The following is a 23,355-nucleotide window of genomic DNA, read 5'->3' on the forward strand; positions in this document are numbered from 1 at the left end:
AAAAGGCAGCTCCACAGTCTGATGGAATAGGATGGCTGCTCTTTACTTCTATGATGGCTGCCTCTAGAGGACATCCTGCCACGTTGGGGTTGTGCCTCACCCTCACTTCCCTCCTCTGATCATCATCATCCCCTCCATCCTCATCATCACTGAAGCCAACTTGGCAATATGCTATGGCTGGGGGAACAGGACTTCCAATTTGTTGCTTGTAAGTGTTCTCCACTCTCTGTAGGCTCATGTTCCTACCGTCCTCAACATCAGAATCAAATAATGCCTATGCATCGCAAAGGAGCAAGTGGCTGACGCTATGTTAGAATAACTCAGCTGACTCCTTCATGCATGATGCTGGGGCTATAGCAGGAGTAGCTATGGACAAGGAGGCAAAATGAGCCGCCCTGGCAGCTGCGGTGGACTGCACAATAATCTCTGCTTGGGTGATAGAGAATGAGAAGGATGATTTAGTAAGCCAGTCCACCACCTTCTCTGTATGCTGGCTGGATAGCACAGTAAAATCAGTAAACAGAGAAAATGTTGCCCTGTCTGAGGACGGACCACATTCACCTTTACTTGTGGACACATACACTGCAGGCTCCCTCACAGTCCCATGGGAATGTCTGCCTCTCCTCGTTGGTCCCCCAGACAATTTAAAAAAAGTGGGCAGCACAGGACAAAAACAAAAAAACAAATAACATGCAGAAACCAAAAAAAAAGAGGGTATACAGCACTGTATACAGCACTAAATGTTGTGTAATGTGTAAAACACAGACACACTCCACTGACATGCTACAATATACTGCAGTAAAACAGTTTTAACGCACTTCAATATACTGCAGTAAAACTGCACTGACGCACTACAATATACTGCAGAAAAACTGCACTGACACACTTCAATATGCTGCAGTAAAACTGCACTGATACCCTAAAATCTACTGCAGTAAAACTGCTCTGACACCACACTGACACACGTCAATATACTGAAGAAAACTGCACTAATGCATTTTAATATACTGCAGTAAAACTGCACTGACGGACTACAATATACCGAAGTAAAACTGCACTGATGCACTACAATATACTGCAGTAAAACTGCACTGACGCACTACAATAAAAACTGCACTGAAGCACTTCAATATACTGCAGTAAAACTGCACTGATGCACTTCAATATACTGCAGTAAAACTACACTGACACACTACAATGACACATTTCAACATTCTGCATTACGCACTACACTAACACTACAGTAAAACTGCACTGACGCACTACGCTGATGCTGCACTATCGCTATATTCACACTACACTGACACTCTACACTCACAATAGAATCACAACAGCACACTATAGCACACTAACTCACTAGTAGGGATGGACTATCGAACAAGGGAAATTTTCGAACCCTATTGAAGTCTATAGGAGCCGAACAGAAAAAATTAAAAGTGCCATTTTGAGGGCTTATATGCAAGTAATTGGGCATAATAGTGGTATGGGGGGTTTGGGTTCTGCCCTGGGGGACATGTATCAATAAATAAAAATTGTAAAAACAATTGTTTTTTTCAGGAGCGGTGATTTTATTGCTTTGCCCCCCACCCCAAAGCACCTTGTCCCCATATTGGAAGCTAGCAAATAAAATAAAAATATGTTTACCAAGTGATGTTATTATGTTAAATCCTAAATGAGATTTTAGTGATTGGGATTAGATTTAGTTTACCAAGCTATGGTTAAGTTCTTTAAATCGCAGTACTGGTTTACATTTTCTTATGTTCCCTTACATGCCCTGCCTATGTACACATATCTGTACACCATAAAATAGTTGTATCCACTTGCTGAACGTTATACGTCTATATTCATCCTGTCAGCAAGTGGTTATAACAAGCTGCAGCCATTAGCTTTGTGTCATTTTCTACAGTTGATGATTGGCTGTTCAGTGAAAGTGATTTTGGCAGCTCTATAGCCACCAATCACTTTTATTGAAGTGAGAAAGGGCTGTCGCCTTTCCCCCACCTCCAGGAAGTCTGGTACTACAGTAAATGGATAGAATAGCTAAATACTGAGGAAATGAAGGAACATCCGTTCCCCTATCTCCTCTGTGGCTAAGAAACCTGAAAGTGACCATGATTTCATTATTTCTGGTTTCAGAGCTGTCATTCGCTGGCTGCTAAAGCCTGGAGAGCAACTAAGCTAAAAAGCACATTCTGTGCTTACCCCCTTGCCCACCGTCGCATGTACATTTACTGTGGGGCAGTGGCTCCTGTGCGGAGAATGACGTACAGGTGATTGGACAGGGCAGGAGGTAATCAGTGGGTCCAGCAAACCTGATGTCGCCTGGAACCCGCCGATCATTCACGAGAGAGGCACAATGGTGGTCTGCCTATGAAACAAGGCAGATCTCCGTTCTGTGACAAGGGAAGATAGAGATTCTGTGTTTCTGCTAAGCAGGAACACAGATATCTGTCTTCCCACAGTACAAGCACCCCCCACACAGTAAGCAAGCACTCCAGGGGAACACATTTAACCCTTTGATTGCCCCTGATGTTAACCCCTTCCCTGCCAGTTTCATTAGTATAGTGACAGTGCAAATTTTTTAGCACTGATCGCCGTATTAGTGTCACTGGTCCCCAAAAAACTGTCAAAAGTCTCACTTAGTGTCCCATTTGTTTGCCGCAATATCGCAGTCCTCTTATAAGTCGCTGATCGCTACCATTGCTAGTAAAAAAATAAATAAATACATAAAAATTCCATAAATATATCCCATAGTTTGTAGACGCTCTAACTTTTGCGTAAACCAATCAATAAATGTTTATTGCAATGTTTTTACCAAAAACATGTAGCAGAATACATATTAGCCTAAATTTGTGAAAAAATTTGATTTTTTTACATTTTTGTATTGGATGTGTTTTATAGCAGAAAGTAAAAAATATTGTTTATAGAGCAAAAAATAAGGTGATCAAATACCACCAATAGAAAGCTCTATTTGCGGGGAAAAAAGGGACATTAATTTTATTTGGGTACATCTTCACACGATCGGGCAATTGTCAATTAAAGTAACACAGTGTCGTATCACACAAAATGGCCTGGTCATGAAGGGGTGTAAACCTTCCAGAGCTGAAGTGGTTAATTAGCTGCATTGAAGGAAAGTCGAAAAGCTTTAGCTTTATTTATTTTTTTAAGAGTAAACTTTCTAATAATTTTGATATCTTCTGTGGCTACTATTTCTACTGGTCAATTTAGGCCCATTACGGTTCGATATAAAATCAGGTATTGCAGCCAAAACTACCTAAAAAAAGCCTTTTTTTCAAGTTGAAATGATTTAGATTGCGGTTCTGCTGCTGTGTTTAAGCCAAGCTAAATGTGAAGGTAAAAAATCAATTACACATCCAAATTATGTGATTGTACTTCCCGTGAAAATTGTACTGTTCCATAACACCACATACAGCTTAAAGGTATCTCTCAAGCATTTAATTTAAATAAATGGTGTTCGTCCATGGTACCCTCGACATTAAAATGACCCTCACCTAGTCGATATGGCTATATTGCCAAAAATGTTGTACTTGTTTTGAGTGTTACCGATTCCTGTTCCATTGCATCTCTTGAGGATCTTACAGAGTTGTGTGCTTACCTTACATCTGGGGCAGAACTAGACCACGGGTAGCTAAATCAATTCTTTATTCCTCTAAATACAAAGGTAGTCTGGGGCTCCCCGATTTCTTAAAATACTATCAGGCAGCCCATCTAGCTCAGTTAGCAAAGTACCATTCATCCCAAGAGATTCCTCTTTGGGTTACACTGGAACCCGTAGATTGTGACCTATCAGTGGCCAATCTACTATGGCTCCGCCCAATCGACTGCAAACCTCAACAAAACCCTGTAACCCACCGCTATTCTTCCCTTTGGGATGGACTCAAAACTAATTTTGTTTTGTCTCCTCATAATCTGCTTTTATCCTATTTGTGGAACCCAGCCTTTTACCCAGCATGGACTTCCCCCACTTTATTCTGTAATTGGTCCACTGCCAATGTTCATCGGTGCATAAAAATTCACCACTCCAGATGAGTTTAAGATTTTTCACAGTCTCTGCGAAACGTATGGAATCCCTAGCTCTGAACTATTCCGTTACCTTCAAATCAAGCACTTCCTAGCCCCATGTTTGCGGCCGGACTCCTCTTTACCCAATTTGTCCATCTTCAAGCACACGTGTAAGTCAGACCCGCATGCTCCAGGCTTGATCTCGGCTTTCTATACCCAATTACTGGTTCCTCCAGCTCATACATCCCTCTGTTATGCAGTTAAGTGGGAGAGAGACCTGGGTCTCTAGTTATATGCTCAAGACTGGTCCGATATTTGGCTTGCAGAACATGGTGGCCCTGGAAAGAAATGATAAAGTCGTAATGAGATGGTACCTAGTTCCTGCCAAATAGCCAAATTTCTCCCATCCTACTCCCCTACATGCTTTTGAGGATGTTCAGACAATGGCATGCAACTCCATATTTGGTGGAGCTGCCCGACAGCCCAATTGTTATGGGCCGAGATATTTCATATCTTATTCAACCCATTTGGCTGTTCCCTGGACCGTGATCCAGCCATAGCTATACTCAATCAAAATCCATCAGCCATGACCAGACAACAATTCAAACCTCTCCTGCAGGTCACTACCACTGCCAAATAAACAATAGCCAACGCTTGGAAAACGCCTAACTTTAGAATTGCAGAAACTAAGAATCGATAGGGTCAAGAAATATGAAAATCTATGGAAACCCTGGGTAGAGCAATACCTCCCAGCTGATTTTGATGCTACACTACTATCCTCTGATAGTTTTCATTATTACTAGCCAGAACCCTCCTTTCAAGGCTCCCCTTACACCACCTCCCCTCCCCCCTGGCCCTTTGGAATTGGCCTCTATCCTCCCTTATTCCACTGGCACATTCTTTCCTCTTTCCCTGTCTTCTGCTTCCTCCCCTCCTTCTCTCTTCTAATGTCTGGACCTTTACCATTCTGTTCGTGATAGGGACCACCAATATAGGCTCATAGGTTCGCACCACACATGTGAGGTATCGATGTGAAGACTAGAGTGGGAGCAATAATAGGTTGAACTCTCATCATAGGTTGAACTGGATGGACTGGTGTCTTTTTTCAACCTCACTAACTATGTAAAAATAATTCTTGTGCTAGACCTCCTCTGTAACTCTAAGTAGGTAACCTGTAAATGAGTTAAAAACATTGCCTTTGAAAGTTTTTAAGTCCTGTAGTTTGTCCCCATTCCACGAGCGTGCACAAATTAATGTTTTTCCCCAAAAAAGTGTGTTTGAAAACGACTGCGCAAATCCCATAAAAAATTGCAACAATCACCACTTTATTCCCTAGGCTATCTGCTAAAAAAAAATGTATATATATATATATATATATATATATATATATATAATGCTTTACACTTGTAAACAAAGAGTGCCAGGAAAGGCTTGGTCTTCAAGTGGTTCATGGACTGTTCATTATGTACTTGTATGGGAATGTATCCTGTTCTCTTTGTATTGCTTCCTTTATGTGAAATCCCTGGTGTTCCTGCCAATCCCTCTGCTTTCCTATTATAAACTGACCACACTAAGCAGGAGAATACACCCTGGTCAGTTCTCTAGCTATGCTGGGAACTATGTCCTCCAATGATCAGTTTTTTTTACCCGTACTTCAGAATAAGTTGCTATATTTATTATCTCTCCATACATTTTATGCTACACTAAGTCGGCGCCGCTCTCTCCTGCTTTATTGTCCTGACACTTCCCAACTGCTCAGTGTGCTGCTGCTTCTTCTCCCCTCAGCTCTTATGTAGCTGAGAACAGAGGGAATGTGATCACTTACAAAAAAAAAAAAAAAAAAGAAAAGGGTGTTTAACCACTTTAACACTAGCCACTGTGCTGCTACTGCGGCACAGTGGCTCGTTATCGTCTAGCGACGTAGACCTACGTCGCTAGACTCCTCCCCTGTAGGCGGCGCTCGCGCGCTGCTGGAGGCGCGCTCCCGCTGTTTTCATTCACAGCGGGAGTCGGGCCAGGGGAGGAGTGGCGGCGATCGCCGCTGCTCTGCCCCGATCGTCGGGGAATCCAGTTTGGAGATCCGCCCGCCTGTGTAAACAGAGCGGGCGGATCTCCTAAGTGACAGGGAGTGACAGATCGGAGTGTTCAGCATAGCTGAACCTGCGATCTGTCCCTGGCTCACTCAGTCACCTCCCCCCCTACACGTTAGTAAGCACCAGGCATACATCAACCCCTCCCTCTCCAATAAAATTAACCCCTTCCCTGCCAGTGTCATTTTTACAGTAACAGTGCATATTTATAGCACTGATTACTGCAGTAATGTCACTGGTACCCCCAAAAGTGTCAAAAATGTCAGTCAAGGGTCCGATCTGTCCGCCGCAATGTCGCAGTCCCGCAAAAAAAATCGCAGATCGCCGCCATTACTCGTTAAAAAAAAAAACACCAAAAATGACATAAATCTTTCCCTTAGTAAACGCAATAACTTTTGCGCAAACCAATCAAAATACGCTTATTGCGATTTTTTTTACCAAACATGGGTAGCAGAAAACAAATTGGCCAAAAATGAAAAAAAAAAATTGGTTTTTACATCTTTTTTGGGGGGAATTTCATATAAAAAAATGTGAAAAATATTGTTGTTTTTTTCAAAATAAACGCTCTTTTTTTGTTTATAGCGCAAAAAGTAAAAATCGCACAGGTGATCAAATACCACCAAAAGAAAGCTCTGTTTGTGGGAAAAAAAAGGACGCAAATTTTGTTTGGGTACGGCGTCGCATGACCGCGCAATTGTCAGTTAAATTCGCACAGCGCCGAATCACAAAAAGTGGCCCAGACATAAGACAGCAAAATGCTCTAGTGGTAAAGTGGTTAAAATGTATTTTTTATATCTATACAAAAATGTTTTGCCTGTTATATCTATTTTAAACGGAATGGGTTGTTTTACAAGGTGATCGTTTACAATCACTTTAATTCACATCATTTCTGTTATTCCATCTTCCCATAACATCATTCATTTTCTCCTAATTATAAGGTAGCATGCATTATTTCTTCCTTTCCTTCTAGCTTTAGGACAATAAAGCTCCAGTGTGTGAGCTCCCAGCCAGGGATGAATAGTACACATCTCTAATGTCAAAGAAACGTGTTTTCTCTCTTCCCTGCGAATGAAAGCAATAACCGGCTAATAGAGAAAACTCCATGCCCAGGGAAGCAGGGTCTGCGAACCTAATGTTCTGCCCATGTGGCTTAATGCGAGAGGCAGAGAGCTGCATTCTTCAGATGCCCCCCAGGCTCCTTCCCCATCCACTGGCAGTATGTTGCCAGCCCCTACAGCGCAGCATCTCCTTCTTCCTCCCCATCAGGTCCTAAGCCTATCCGTCAGCCCAAATGGGAGCTGAATTTGCAAAGCTGACAGGGGGGAATACAGAGGGGCTGCTGCTGCTGGTGCTGCTGATGTCAGAGCCAGGAGACAGTTCTGATTGGGTCTAATTAGACTTTGCTAGAGCAAATAGACAGGCTCCCTGCATGACTGCCTTCAAAGTGGTCAGTGCCAAAGCACTAGCAGAGGTGCAAAAAAAGTGGATCCAGACTGCTAGAGACAGGGAGAGGAGAGAGGAGAGAGGGGGAGAAGAGAGGAGAGGCTGATCCCAGAGCACCAAGCATGCAAAGAAGATAAAAAGACACTTAGCGCAGCTAATAGCAAGTGACTACATGCCACAACAACATCCAGCTGGATAAATCAGCAGCTACACAGCTTTCTACAGAGCAAGCCTACACACATCTTGCTCATTTTGGGGGACTATTCTACAAAAGCATTGCCCTCTGCTGCCTCTTCATCAATGGCTTCAGTATTGGGGAGCAGCAGGACATCTGGATGTCCAAGTAACCAACTAAAATTCAAGTCCAAGAGGAGGAGGAGGAGATCCAAGAGGAAAGGTAAGCAGCAGCTCTGATGATGGACCTGTTAACTGCTGAAGAGTTTGCTCTTTCCTCCCTTTACGGTGCATTCACTTTTTATTTTATAGCTGTCAACATTCTAAAGCCATCTCTGCTGCTTGGTCAGCTCCTAATTCCTGATTTATTATCAATAGAATTGCTATAAAGTAAACATTTAGAAGCCAGGAGATAGAGGAGGTCTCAGGGGTTTTATTCAGTTCTGCTAATCAGGGGACAATGCTTTGGATTTTGAGGACTTTTGGGGACTTCGGACAGTTATATAAGTGACTTGATTGATCAGTGTCTTACAGACTGTGATTTAAATCTAGAATGGAAAAAAAGTTAGTGTCAGTTAGAATGCAAAAAATGAGTGTCAGTTAGAATGCCAGAATGACTGGAAAGATCGGAGTCTTAAGGTGACCATACACCTAACAATGTAGCTTGTACAATCTCCTTTATATTTACTATCGACTATACAGTATAATGGCCTGTCTGATACAAATATACAAAGGGTTGTTTAGGTTTGTCCCTATACTGGTAAAGCGAAAGAAGATTGTAAAATCAGATTGTATAGTGTATGGTTAGTTTATTCCTTTAGACAGTTGAAGATTGATTTCAAATATTTAGAGGGACCAAGCTTCAGATTTTAAGACTGTCCTTGAAAAACAGGTACTTCTGCCTGTTATATGGGGGATTTGGGAGACCAGTGACTTATAGCAACTATCTCTGGACAATTGAAGACAGTGATTTCAATCATTTCCAGGGACAAAGCTTCAGATTTTAGAACTGTCCTTGTAAAGTAGGGACTTCTGACAGTTATTATAGACATCCGTGGTTTCTTGCTTATTTCTCTAGACAGTTGAAGACTGTGATCTGATCATTTCCAGGGACAAGGTTTCAGATGTTAGGACTGTCTTTGTAAAGCAGAGACTTCTGCCAGTTATTTGAGACATCGGTGGTTTATTGCGTATTCCTCTAGACAGTTGAATACACTTCCAAGGACAAGTCTTCAGATTTTAGGACTGTCTTTGTAAATCAGGGACTCCTGACGGTTATTTAAGACATGAGTGTTTTTTTGTGTATTCCTCTAGACAGTTGAATACACTTCCAAGGACAAGGCTTAAGATTTTAGGACTGTCTTTGTAAACCAGGGACTCCCGCCAGTTACTTGAGACATTGGTGGTTTACTGCGTGTTCCTCTAGACAGTTGAATACACTTCCAAGGACAAGGCTTCAGATTTTAGGACAGACTCTGTAAACCAGGGACTCCTGATGGTTATTTGAGACATCGGTGGTTTATTGCGTATACCTCTAGGCAATTAAAGACATTTCCAGGGACAAGACTTCAGATTTTAGGACTATCCTTGTAAACTGAGGACTTTTGCCAGATATTTAAGACATCTGTGGTTTACAGTGTATTCCTCTAGACAGTTAATGTCTGTGATCTGATCATTTTCAGGGACAAAACTTCAGATTTTAGGACTGTCCTTGAAAACAGAGGACTTTTGCCAGTTATTTGAGATATCAGTGACTTACAGCAAATTCCTCTAGACAATTAAAGACTGTGATTTGAAGCATTTCCAAGGACCAAGCTACAGATTTTAGATCTGTCCTTGGAAATCAGAGACTTCTGCCAGTTCTATGGTTGATTTGGGAGATCAGTGCCTTCCAACATATTCTTGCAGATAGTTGAAGACTGTGATCTGAATCATTTCCAGGGACATAGCTTCAGTTTTTAGGACTGTCCTTGGAAACCAGGGGCGGTTATAAAGGTGATTTGAGTGAGAGATCTGTGACTTGGATCATTTTCCTCCAGACTTCGGGAGCCTGTGATTTGAATGTAGCATGCGGGGGAAAAAAAGGGGATGGTTGATCCCAGTTGTGTAAATCAGGGACATTTCCAGGGACAAAGGTCCAACTCACGGGACTGGCAATTCTTATTTCACAAGGTGAAGAGTGATTTGTAGTTATCAGCGTCCTTACAGCTTGTTCTTCAGCAGCTCCCCATTCCCTCCCCAGTGAGATTCATTAGCATGTCTGTAGCTTTCTTTCCCTCTTGTCACAGACACTTAGCACATGATCCCTGCCAATTCTAAGCAGCAGTAATTTCACATTCACAAAATGCTTCTTGCTTCTGCAATAAACTCAGTGCATTAGCAGCAGCAGTCATCTCCTAGCATGCAATCATGGCAAAAAAAAAAAAAAAAGCTGTACATGTGATCTGTCATTCCACCGCAACTGAAATTTCCAGACAAAGAAAGAGGCTTCAAGAACAGTCTGCTCCATCCCATAGACCTAATTGTTATCTGAGTCTGATCTGGATTTTTGAGATTTGTCCCTGGAAGTGTTTCCACTTTACCATTTTCACCATATGTAATATGAATGAACTTTTTGCCAAGGTTTAACTATGCTGCTGTTATATGATTTTATTCCTTTTGTATTTAAGTTATTTTTCTTTTTCGCTTACAAATTCAAATTATAAACCTTATACTATTTGAGATCCTATCTTTCCTTGGGATATAGTACACCAGCTCAACACACACCATGGAAATGATCTAAAAGTATTGGCAATTTTAAAACAAAGTTTGTTTTTAGCTACTTTCCAACATAAAATCAAAAGATACTACAACATTAAAAGCGAATAAAACAATAAACAACACAAAGAAAGTGTTTAAAAAAAATAACAACTAATAAAAGAAAATATTTGTAGAACAATACAAATGGCCAATAGACTGAGAGCTCTGTAGTTTATTCCCATGACTTTCCAGTATTGTTTGTATCAAAGCTAGTCTACCTTTAAGGCCCAAATCAGAAGCCGACAAATCAGATCTGTTTCTTTAATTGCGTATTTTTTTTTAAATATTGTTTTTGAGCCAGAGATGAATGGCATACCATTTGAAAGGTACAGAAACAGTTCTGAGTTGTAAAAATGAATCATTTAGCACTTTTGATTTTGGCTTTGCACAGCAAACTGCTATAAATATAAAAGTGTGATTTTCATTCTCTTTTTTTTTTTTATAAGACTTTTTTTTTCTGAGTGCCAAGACAAAAGAGCAACAGAAACTCTGCTGGAAGTCTAAATTCATCCTAAACTTTATTTTTAGTTATGATCCTTTGATTGGGTTTGGATTCTTTGATGCTCTGTGATTCTGAAGGATCTCAGAATTCATAGGTAACATCAAGACCTAATAGCATGCAGTCTATAAAGCCAAGTAGCCTATTAAAAACAATTTTATTATGGTCACAACAATCACCCGGCAGCTTAATGTAATATTAAATTAGCTGCTATTTAGGGTAGTCTGGCAGATAGCTTGTACTGACAGAGGATTCACTTAAGTTCTAGTTACTTCATTTCCACTTAATTTAAACCTGAAATAGTAAATAATTTATATCTGCTAGTCTGATTTGATTGTTTTTACACCAATTAGTTGTTTGTTTCCACGCCAGCAATATAGCCAGACAGCTTAAAAGGTAGTGCATAGTGCTTTGAAGCATTTAGGCTTTTATAAAAGTTTTTTTTTTTTAATTAAAAACAAAAAAACAAAAAAAAAAAACACAATATTCTAAAAGGAAGTGTTTCATGAAATGAGTACAGAATACAAAGATTTGTGATGCATTGTGCAGTTAATTATGAAAATGATTGCGTTTTTCTGGTTTTCGTAACCTCCATAGCGCAAGACCTAGAAGGCGTTTCGAGGCTTCAGGGCTGCAAAGGTCTTGACTTTAGATGTGCAATTCCTAATAAACATTTCCACCTTATGCCGCCATCAGGTGTAAAAACCCTTTTTGGTGTTTTGAAGTAATATCAGCTTTAATTTACATACAAGAAAAATAAAAAAAAAATTTTTTTGACTGTTTATATTTATTAAAGTCATGTTTAAAATGCTTCTTTTCATTTTATAAACAATAATCTACCACTGTAAGCACAAGTAAGTCTTGACAGCATATCCAAAACAGTTATAAAAAAAAATAAAATAAATAAACAATAAATAAAAAATCAAATTGTAAAGAAACGTTTATTTTATTTTTTTTTTTACATTGGGTTAAAGAATATCATACTATAAGGGTGCTATTTATCTAATTCAAGAGTTGTACAATCGCCTGTTATTTATGAACGCAAGAAGTATGTGAAAACATAGTGGCATGTTAGCATGGTAACACTGCTATTAAAATGTGTAAAAGAGATAAATAAAATTGCCGGTATGACTTGTTTATAAATATGTCAATAATGCAATGTGGGTTTTTATTAGACGTGTGAATATTTATATGAGATGTATTTATAAGACATCACATATTCCTTAGAACTTAGAAAGTACAGTTTACAGGTGCTTTGCTTAGTATTCAGTGCTTTATCCATCTCTTTTTCTGTATCTTTTTCTATTATATTTTTTATGTATTACTTATATTATACTTGCTTGCTTATTACTCATGTTATTATGCATTACTATGATTACTTATGATGTTATCTTTAGTATTGGATCTGACTAGCACCTTGTTATTCTGTATTGCTGCACAGAGAACAAAAAATAATGCAAATATAAAGATGGAAGATAATAGATTCATAGATAGATAGAGAGATAGGCAGACATGTGCACGCTTGTAAAATGTACGATAAGGATATGTGTCATTCTCTTATTTTGCCCTTACCCAGTTACAAACGTTTAGCTGCTGGCATGGAAATTTCCCAAGTGCTCTGGGATTATAGCTAATTATGCCACTTTTGGGTAACATATTGCAATCAAATCATTCTTTTATAAACCCATATGTTTGAGAATGAACTTCCTGGGAAGATGTATGTGGCTTATAAATACCCTTTGGAATGTCAACATCTGCATGTGCTTTATTCCTTGTCAGACCTGTCACTGTCAGCCTATATAGAGACTTGACAGCTCTAACAACAAAAATATGCTCATAGTATTATGAGAGTTGTTCCATTATTGCTGTCACTGCGACGTCTCCTAAACAGCGCCTATCTGTTCACTTAAACTTTTGTTTTTAAAGATGAAAAGTGTGGCTGATATAATCATAGACATGTGCTTATAACTTGTATTGGGTATGTAATTTGTTTACATGACTTACAGTTTGTTTGCTAGGAAAAAATAAATTCTCAGAACACTAGCTTGGATCCGCTGTGTTTGATCCTTTTATCTATACTTTGCTGATTACAAAGATTATATTGTAGTTTGCTGAATACAAAATCACCCATAATCATACATTTTAAATATATCGATAGAAAAAGTACACCACTATTACATATATATGTGTATCAATCTATCTATCTATAAAATATCTCATCACTTGTCTATATTCTTTCTTTCTTTCTTTCTTTCTTTCTTTCTTTCTTTCTTTTTTCCTTCCTTCTTTTCTTTCTTTCTTTCTTTCTTTCTTTCTTTCTTTCTTTCTTTCTTTCTTTCTTTCTTTCTTTCTTTCTTTCTTTCTTTCTTTCTTTCTTTCTTTCTTTCTTTCTTTCTTTCTTTCTTTCTTTCTTTCTCATATGTAGTTATTGGTATTATCTTTAGTGTATTTCACACCAACATGTTTCAAATGGCTATCTATCTATGAATCTATTGCTATCATTGTTTTTTATCACCAACACGTTCCAAATGCTTTTACAATAGAGGATGGAGATATAGTAGTAAAAATACAGAACATCTTTAGAAAAAAAAAAGTGTGAAGGCCCTGTTTGCCAGAACAGTCTGCCAATATTTATATGTATGTATTGCGTATGTATGTGTATGGTACATCTGTGTGTGCAATAATACAGAGTAGGCCTTTTCTAGGATTTTGAATTATGTGCTTTTAAAGAACATATGTCCTATGTTTTACTATGTATATGCATTGTAATACTTACTAGTTGTGATATTAGTGCATGTATGGTATGGTTCATAGAAAATGAACATCCTGGTGGTAGATGCTTGGATGGCTGGGTGTGTATTTCAGTTTCTGTCCTCATAGTTCTGCGAGGTTGAAGTATTCGACTGGAAAGGTTTTTGCAAAGATTCTGCATAGAATAGGTCCTAACTATCCTTCATTTTATTGAGAAGAACACAATAGACATAATAATACAGTGAAAACAGAGTGCAAACTGATTTCCATATTTTCTAAAAATTATCGGGATTGGTTGTACGTGTTGAATGCGAAGTCTATTTTCTGAATCATCTGTTGCGTAAAAAACGGTATTTTGATTTTGGGGTGTGTGCGTACATGGATGTTTGCAAATTAAATTAGTGACACATAATGAAGTACTGGTCTCACACTATGATCTACATTCCAAGATAATCAGTGGGATTGCCCAAGCCATTGATTGACGTGTGTTGCCATTGGCTGCTTTGTCCAATGTCAGATGTCCTTTATCAGAAAATCAATAGGGTGATACGCAATTGACTGTCATCGGACCGGTCAGTATTTAGCCTCCGTCCAGTCCAGCATGTTAATTAGCCAGGTCATTATTTTTCTGGCTAAAGAGATGATTTCATTTGACTGAGCCTTTGTGTTGTCTTCAGGCAACCTCACAGGCATATATCATGTTCAAAGGGATGGATAATATACTAGCTACCCTAACATAAAAGAAAAACTTTTGTGAAACAAAATATATTAAAGTAAGAATCATTTTATTTTTTTATCAGTAAACAAGATTCTACTTTTGTCCCATATGCCTATGTTATCCAATTTTATGGTATATAGTTAGACACTTGATAGAATAGGTATCCAGAAGAAAAACAACAAATGATATATATTACGAAGGATGCATTGGTGATGACCAAGGTAGTAACCTACATTTCTCAAGCTGTGCCTTTTTGCTACAGGTCACAATTAATATTTCATAGTACATAATGATTAATTCCTTTAGACCCTCCTGTTTTTGTGAATTAACCCTTCATGGACTGCTCTTAGTACCATTGTTCTCTTACTGGTTGTCGGATACAAAAATATGCTGACTTTAAAAACAAAAACAAAAAAAACACATAATCTGATCATTTTGACAGCTGTATAATACGTTTAATATAAGTGATGTATCAACATTTTGTTTTAAGATGACATTATTTTGCCAACACATTCTTGACAGCTGATGGAACACATTGCATTGACATATGGTATGCTAATGACAAATCAAATATTTTAATCAACTTTTAATAGTTAAAAAAATTCTCAATCTTAAGAAATCAGGCTACAAAATAATATGTACCCTTGTGTTTGCAGTAAATCTCATTAAAGTCGATAGAGCATTTGCCATGGTTTGCTGGTGGTTCGGTTTAGAGTAGTGTAGTCTGCTAAAAGCATTAAGAAAGGTGTCTGCTACTTCACTGTGTAGGTGTTCTCATAGTCCTCGTGAGCTTTTGTCATTGTTTGAATGCATCTGTAAGAGTAAGACAAGACCTGATTTCCCTAAGAAAGCAATAACAAAAATAATTTAAAACATTCTCTTAGTGATTACTATTAATAGTAATAGTAATAGTAGTAGTAGTAATAATAAAATCAATAATAATTTCAAAGAAATTAATAGCAGTCTTATTGCTTAAGAAGCTAAGAAACAAGCGGGAATGTGTGCATGATAGAAATATAGAACATATTTCTGACTGATAGAAGATAGTGCTCAGCCATTCTCATAATACTGAGGTTAAAGCAAAAAGTGATTTATCATTTTACAAGGTATTAATGCATTGGCATGAGAAAGATGCTGAAATGGACAATGTTTTAGCCAAGAAATGGCGCTTCCATTCTGTAAATCTCCTCATTATAATAATGGTGCTTTCATTCTTTGCAGATGACCACTTTGAAATGGCTCTTCCATTCTGTGTAGTTGACCACTTTGAAATGGATCTTCCATTCCATGTAGTTGACCACTTTGAAATGGCACTTCCATTCTGTGTAGTTGACCACTTTGAAATGGCTCTTCTATTCTGTGTAGTTGACTACTTTAAAATGGCTCTTCCATTCTGCGTGGTTGACCAATTTGAAATTGCTCTTCCATTCTATGTCGGTGACCACTTTGAAATGGCTCTTCCATTCTGTGTGGTTGACCACTTTGAAATGGCTCTTCCATTCCATGTCGGTGACCACTTTGAAATGGCTCTTCTATTCTCTGTAGTTGACTACTTTAAAATGGCTCTTCCATTCTGCGTGGTTGACCAATTTGAAATTGCTCTTCCATTCTATGTCGGTGACCACTTTGAAATGGCTCTTCCATTCTGTGTGGTTGACCACTTTGAAATGGCTCTTCCATTCTATGTCGGTGACCACTTTGAAATGGCTCTTCTATTCTGTGTAGTTGACTACTTTGAAATGGCTCTTCCATTCTGTGTGGTTGACCACTTTGAAATGGCTATTCCACTCTGTGTAGATGTCCACTTTAAAAATGTATTTTCTATTCTGTGTAGTTGACCATTTTAAATGGCTCCTCCGTTCTGCAAAGAAGTTTTCCCTACAATGGCACATGCATTCTGCCTAACCGAACACTAAATAATGGTTCTTTCAACCTCTGTAGTTGACTATTCTGAGGCAGATTTACTAAAAAGATAATTTACACAACTACCTGTGTGGAGATATCTAGTCAGGGAAATTTTGAATAGAATATGACTATTTGAAATAGATATAGGCAAAGGTAAATATTTAATATTTAAGCTAAACATGCCCTAAGGCTGGTTTATAACAAAGGCTATGTGCGTACATTCTAGACATTATTTATTAAAGAGCAAGAAGAAAAAAAATCTAACAAATCTGTGTTTCCCATTGCAACTAATCAATATATTTTAAGTCTGCTGATGACTTTTAGACACATTGATAAATGAACCAAATAGTTGCCATTTTTATCTTGCTCATACAAAAAATGCTGGATGAAATAAAGCTGATTGGTTCACAGGGTAGTGTACACATTAACCTGGTATTCAATAGACAAATACTTGTGTGATGCAAAATATTTTCTTGCCAATGTGGGACAACATAACTCGCTGTGCTCCGGGTCTGTGCATCTGCATTTTTATACTTGCGTTTGTGTTTTTCATTTGGTTACTATTATTATTGGTGTTTTTTTAAGTCTCAGCACTTTCCTGCTGACGTAAGAATGCTTGCTAAGCAGTAGACGAAGACAAATTTAGTTCAAGTATTTAAAAAAAATGAACATGACTGTTGTGTGATTAAAACATTTTCTTACAACATAGAAAGGCAGATAGGCAGAGCAGGGTCACAGTTTATTAGTGCCTTTATGGTGGGTGTTCTTATCTCTTCCTCATGTCAGTCAAAACTGCTCCTGACAAATGCGTTGGATATAATATTATTTAACTTAGTTGTGTGTATCCATTAATATTGTGAATAATTATTTTATTAATTTGTATAAAATGATAAAATAGCCCTTCAGCCCGCAAAAATCTTACAATATAATGTTCACTGTAGGGCCAGGATTGATTTGGGTAAACTCTAAAGTACTTCCTAGTATGTTTTTGTATTGTAGAGGAAACCTACACATATAAAAAAAAAATAGGGTTGATTTAGTAAAGGAATAGAGACTGTTCGCTTTGCAACGCCAATGTTTGCTGAGCTTAGTGAATATTATGTGTTGACTTCAATCAACCAAGCTAGTGCCAACAAATTTTATTTTTTTTATTTTTTGTTTTCCTTGCACATGATTGGTGATTGAAAGTGAAAGAAGATTCAACTTTTCTCTCATTCGCTTTTCAAAATAAACAGTCTCTGCTCTTTTTTAATTAAGCAACCCCAATATAACTATATACAGTATATGCTGTGAGTATGAAATCCAATAACCTATCACTGCAAATAAGCAATCCGCCATGATACTAAATGTCGCAGGATACGTTCTTCATAATGCTCTTAAGGTTGTGTGAAAACATCCATACAATACCCAATATCTGCTAACTGACAAATTAGTAGAGTGGAGATTACCAATAAATATTAGGTATTTTTGTTGGGCTTGTTTAGTTTTGAATAAAAATATTTTCCAGAACACTGGAAAATTAAGACCGAGAAGGCAGCATTCTATCTACTTCGGATGCCTGGTGACCTGAATCGGAATGGGCTGCTCCTAAACCTGTTGGTCAGTTCTGCATGTTCATCATCCTGTTTAGATGAAAGTTGGCACTATTGCTGAGTACTATCTAATTTATTATTAGATATGGTGTTTGTATACTGGCAACCTAATTTCTTTGAATTACTCGGATTTTTTAAGAGTTCCCCTCTGTGCTTGTGTGTTATATGGAATTAAACATATATATGTCGGCAGAAGGATGTATAAAAAAAAAAAGAATTTACAGCAAACTGATGTATTTTCAGCTGCCATTCATGCAGAATTATGTTAGAAAAATATGTATTATAGGGAAACATAACCACTTCAAATACCAGTCAGTCCAAAAGTGATATTCTTCTTTCTGGTATCTGTTAATGGGTTGAGGCACTTATTGTATTTTTTCCTTTTACATTTGTCCAAGCCATATTAGCTGTTAATTTTCTATTTCTTAGTTCCCAGGTCCTCCCACTTGCCTTTTACATTATGGCATTGTAGGGTCGGGGGTCGACTTCTTTTGCTGCAGTATAAAGAAAAAAAAAGAGAGAAAAAAATTGGACTTTGCAGGCCGCAAAGGAGGGATAATCAAAACTGTGTAAAATACATATTTTTTATTGTATCCAAAAAGGTTTTAAAATAAGAAACATAGAAACCAACCAATATCCAATACAGATTGAAAATAGTTCATATTTAGAAATATAAATTGATACAGTAGGTCCTATTATGTAGTGCAGGTCTTCAAATCCGACGCGTTTCCCCACATTCTTCTTCAGGGCTATACAGACCATACATTACTTATCTGAATTACCGCACATGCAAAGAGAGTTTTCTTGGGCAGGCGCCGGGACCATATAAGAGAACGACCATTAGTATTGCTTGTATGTTAGTCCTCCCATTATGAATCCATAGGGGGGGGAATTTACTGACGGGATATGGAATTGATCAATTTGTAGTTTATGGAACAAGTTCCTCATAACAGACTGTTCCCTATTTTGGTAACCAAATATAACTACACTATGGGGCTTATGGCACTTTTCCACTGCAAGTAACGACTCGGCTCTACTCGGCCCTGCTTGGCCGGTTTGCTTTTCCACTGCTGGTACCGCATGGTACGGTGTAGGAACGGTTCGGTACGGTTTGGTATGGTTTGCTTTTCCACTAAAGTAGTACTAAAGTTAAGTGGGTGGGATAACAATGATTTTATGACCAACCAGTGGCTAGTAGTGACTGCATGCAAAGGGTTGTGGGATACGGTACCGATATGGTACCTCTTGGAACCACAATCGAGGTGGTACTGTTTTAGAGAGCTGTACCCTTCGGTTCCTAGCAGTGGAAAAGTGCCGCCGTACCGTACCGAACCGTTCCTACAGCGTACCATGCGGTACCAGCAGTGGAAAAGCACAAAAGCGAGCCGAACCGCTCAGTTCCATGCAGTGGAAATGCGGCATTAGACATCACCTAGAGGATCAGAATCTTCAAATATAAATTTTTTTCCAGGCTCAGTATAAAATAACCAGTATTGCATTCCCAAAGCTCATTGGGCACAGCATATACACAGGGTCGTTCCTCTGAAATTATATTGGTTTGTTTCTATGTAACGATTTTAAAACCTTTTTGGATACAATAAAAAAATATGTATTTTACACAATTTTGATTATCCCTTCTTTGCGGCCTGCAAAGAAAGTCCAATTTTTTCTCTCTTTTTTTCTTTATACAATTATGGATGATGGCCTTATGTGTCACAGATATTTTTTTTTTTTGCTGCAGTAGGGAAGTGAATTTCCATGACAAGCATAGGCAGGGAAATCTTAAAAGATGCTGCAGGTCTACCCATAACAGAATTACCAGCACAGAGGACATCTATATGTTTTATGTATGTATATGTTTGTATGTATCTGTTTTTTTATTTGGGGGGGTATAAAAGAGAGAACAGCTAATACATTGCTATTTTTGGAGAAATTTTCCTTCACTTCCTATCTCAGGGACACACAAAGCAGTGAAAGGAAATCTCCTAAAAGTAAGGCTAAAGCATTCTATTAGACAGTTGTTACTGAAACAAGTGTACCCATTGTAAGGTTTTCCCTTTTGCCTGTTCTAGTGACATCTCAAGGCTTTAGGTTTTTTTATTTACTTTTAGTCGCAGTGTCAATAACCAAAATATACGTTATATCTGCGTAGCGGGAGCGCAAAAAAAAAAAAACTGACAGGGTCCTAACCCTTTCCTATTCAATTTGTTTTCTTTTCCTTTTTTCCATCTGTTTTCACCTGGTGATCTCTCTAGTAACACACATCTAGTGCCTACACTCTGGATAAATGACCACAGGGGGGCACATCAGACATCAGCATTGTCAGTCTGGGGGGGGGTAGATGTACTAGAAGATTTAAACACACTAACAAATTAAAGATAAACTCTAGCTAATACTTTATAAGCAGTTACAGCAAACAGTTTTGTCCCCCCTTTGGGATAAAGGATTTTCCATCAATAAATAAAAGCTGATTATTATAAGCACCCCTGGCAGTGATAACTCTGCAATAGAGCTTGTGATTTTGAAAAACAACAGACTTACTGGCCAGAACACCAAGCCTATAAAAAAAGAAAACAAATACAGTCATCACATCTAAGAATTGGTAAACTGCAATATAATAAATGTTTGCTTTTGGGCTTAATAGTGCTTTAACATAAAGGGGCATAACCATACAAAATAGAGTAAAAGACAATAAAAACGCCTTTGTGTTCTTTAGGATACCTTCCAAGTAACAGTAAGCCATCCAAAAAAGAAAATAAAGAGCAGCCGGTGTGGTTAAAGGAGTAGATTATGTGGGCTGAAAAAAGTAAGATTATTTCAGTATGAAATCCAATAACATTGAGACAGATTACAGTAAGGCTGCAGATAAAAGGACCAGTTGGAATTTTCTATCTTCCAACTCTGCCATGGCAATAAATGAGCTTGTTTCATCGCCACTGTGTTTTTTCAGACCAAACTGTTCCCTATGACAGGTTTGTGTCACGTCTCAAGATGTGCACCTCTTATCTTGTCCGCTGACAGCTCGAGAGGCAGGGCTGGATTCGGTGATAAAATTAAATCGATTAATCCTTTATCCGCCATCCGATTTCTAGTGATCCGTGTAATGACAGCAATTTGAGATTGCATCAAGGGCATTAGCCGTGATGGTTGAACTTAAATTTAGAATTAAAACGCGGGATTCGTGAATACGCATCTAAATACGACAAGCTTTTTCCTCCCTGTGAAACAGACGCTGAATCCTCCATATCCACCCTGCAGTTAGTTTTTAATTTCAACTGCTTAACCTTTCCCACTTAGATCATTATGCAGAATCATATGGTGTAGGCAGACTGTAGGGTTCAGCTAGAGCTATCATTGACATTATAACAAGGTAACTTTTTAATAACACACTGCTTAGATTATGTCTCACACTCTATTGTACTAAATTAAATTTATACCCCCAGTGTAGCGTTTCGTAGCTGCCTATTTCTTTTCTATCAAAGAATTTATGTTGCTGAGCCGTGCAAAGGATAAAACGATGTTTTTGATCACTGATCTCATTAATGCAAAGAGAGATAGAATTTACATATTTAGATTTTACTACATAAATAGGTTATTTAACCAACTATAGTATATTTCAATTTTGGTGAGCTGGGACTGAAATGTTTAAATATTTTAATCTCCACTATCACCCCCCACCACCACCACACAGCCCACCTCCTTCACTCTGTTCTTAAAGGAAACCTGTGCTAACACAAATATGAGACCTTCTAGTGCTGACCCCCTACTAAAAATGCTAGTTTCCTGGATGGGTTGCAGTAGCAGTCTCTGGTTTCCCCTTAACACAAATGACCTATAATAGCCTACTTCTAGTGTGACAGTTTGATGATGGAGAATGGCCACGTATGACCACAGTCACACTAGCCTACAAGACATTAAAATGCCATACATAAATTAAAGAAGCTCCTAAGAAAAGTTTAATTGCCACAGATTTTTAAATTGGATAGCTTTATTTTACTCATATCTTCTTTTTGTTTCTGAATTCACCATAAATGAGGTTGCAAAAAAACTAATGCCTGTAGCGGGTAATGAAACCTTCAGTTGGTGCTGGGCAACAAACTAATAATATAAGAATGTGATTACATCCAGCATTATAGGGCGCTACTGCTCTGAGAACATTATGTTCGAGAGCCTATGGGGTGGATTTACTAAAGGCAAATAGACTATGCACTTTGTAAGTGCAGTTGCACCCTGCAAGGGCAGTTGCTCCAGAGCTTGTTAAATAAAAGGAAAATCTGTTGCCTTCCATCATCTAATCTTGTGAAAGCAAAAATGCTGTTTTTTTTTATATTCTTTACATATAATTGCGTATTATTTGCAAAGTGAAGCTTTACCTCATTAACTAAGCTTGGGAGCAACTGTACTTGCAAAGTGCACAGTCTATTTGCGTTTAATAAATCAACTCCATGGTGCTCTGCCTTCTTACTTACCAGATTCTTGCTCACATTTCATTCTGTACAGGGGATAATATTGGGATTGATTTACTAAAGACAAATAGAATGTGCACTTTACAAGTGCAGTTGCTCCAGAGCTGAGTAAAGGAAATGAAGCTTCACTTTGCAAAGAATATCCAATCACATGCAAAGAAAAGAAAAAACAGCATTTTTGTTCGCACGTGATTGAGTGATAGAAGTCAGCAGAGTGTCCCCTCATTTACTAAGCTATGGAGCAACTGAACTTGAAAAGCGCACATGATGTTAATTACTAAAGCTGGTGCAGCTCTGCAGAGAAACCAATCAGCTTCCAGGTTTTATTGCCAAAGTTTGATTGAACAAACTGAATTTAGAAGCTGATTGGCTACCATGCACAGCTGCACCAGATGCTGAGTGCTCCAGTTTTAGTAAATCTCCGCTAGCTTTTGGTAAATCAACCCCATTTTATAATCTATTTCTTTTTTAACCCCCCACCCTTTTCTTTCTGTTTACTGGTTCATCTTGGATGAGGATTATTTGCTGTAGATAATTCTTTTAAATAGGTACTTTTTGTCTCGTAACATGACAAAAAGTAATTGTAATTATTATTTCTTTATCTCTCTCCCTGCCAACAATGTATTATTAACTATAGAATTCCACTTATAAGTCACCCGCTGGCCAAGGGATGCAAACCCACAACCTCGCAATTGCAAGCCTGGTATTCAACCAGCTACACCACCGTCAAGCACGCTTCTTTATTTTTAAATAGAAATGGAGGGACAGCTACCCGGTATGTACAGTTCTCTTATAGGTATCTTTTATTGAGGGAAAGCCGAGAATATGATATCAGACATAGTCAATATATGTATAAAGAATATCATTCTATATGGAACTTATGTATATGTTACAG

At 38.1% G+C, this 23,355-nt stretch overlaps 1 protein-coding gene across 1 annotated transcript in view; it reads left to right on the plus strand.

Annotated features, from left to right (window-relative positions):
* Positions 1 to 7,358: 7,358 nt before the first annotated feature.
* The window catches only part of ADARB2 (adenosine deaminase RNA specific B2 (inactive)), an 801,349-nt gene continuing 785,352 nt past the window's right edge, over positions 7,359 to 23,355 (plus strand). The window contains exon 1 of the mRNA XM_082258125.1: positions 7,359 to 7,953. Coding sequence (XP_082114251.1) covers positions 7,857 to 7,953 — 97 coding nt within the window. The 5' untranslated portion in view covers positions 7,359 to 7,856. The remainder of the gene's footprint in view (positions 7,954 to 23,355) is intronic.

This window comes from Pelophylax lessonae (genome assembly GCF_965119305.1).
Source record: "Pelophylax lessonae genome assembly, chromosome: 5".
NCBI classification, from domain to species: Eukaryota; Metazoa; Chordata; class Amphibia; order Anura; family Ranidae; genus Pelophylax; species Pelophylax lessonae.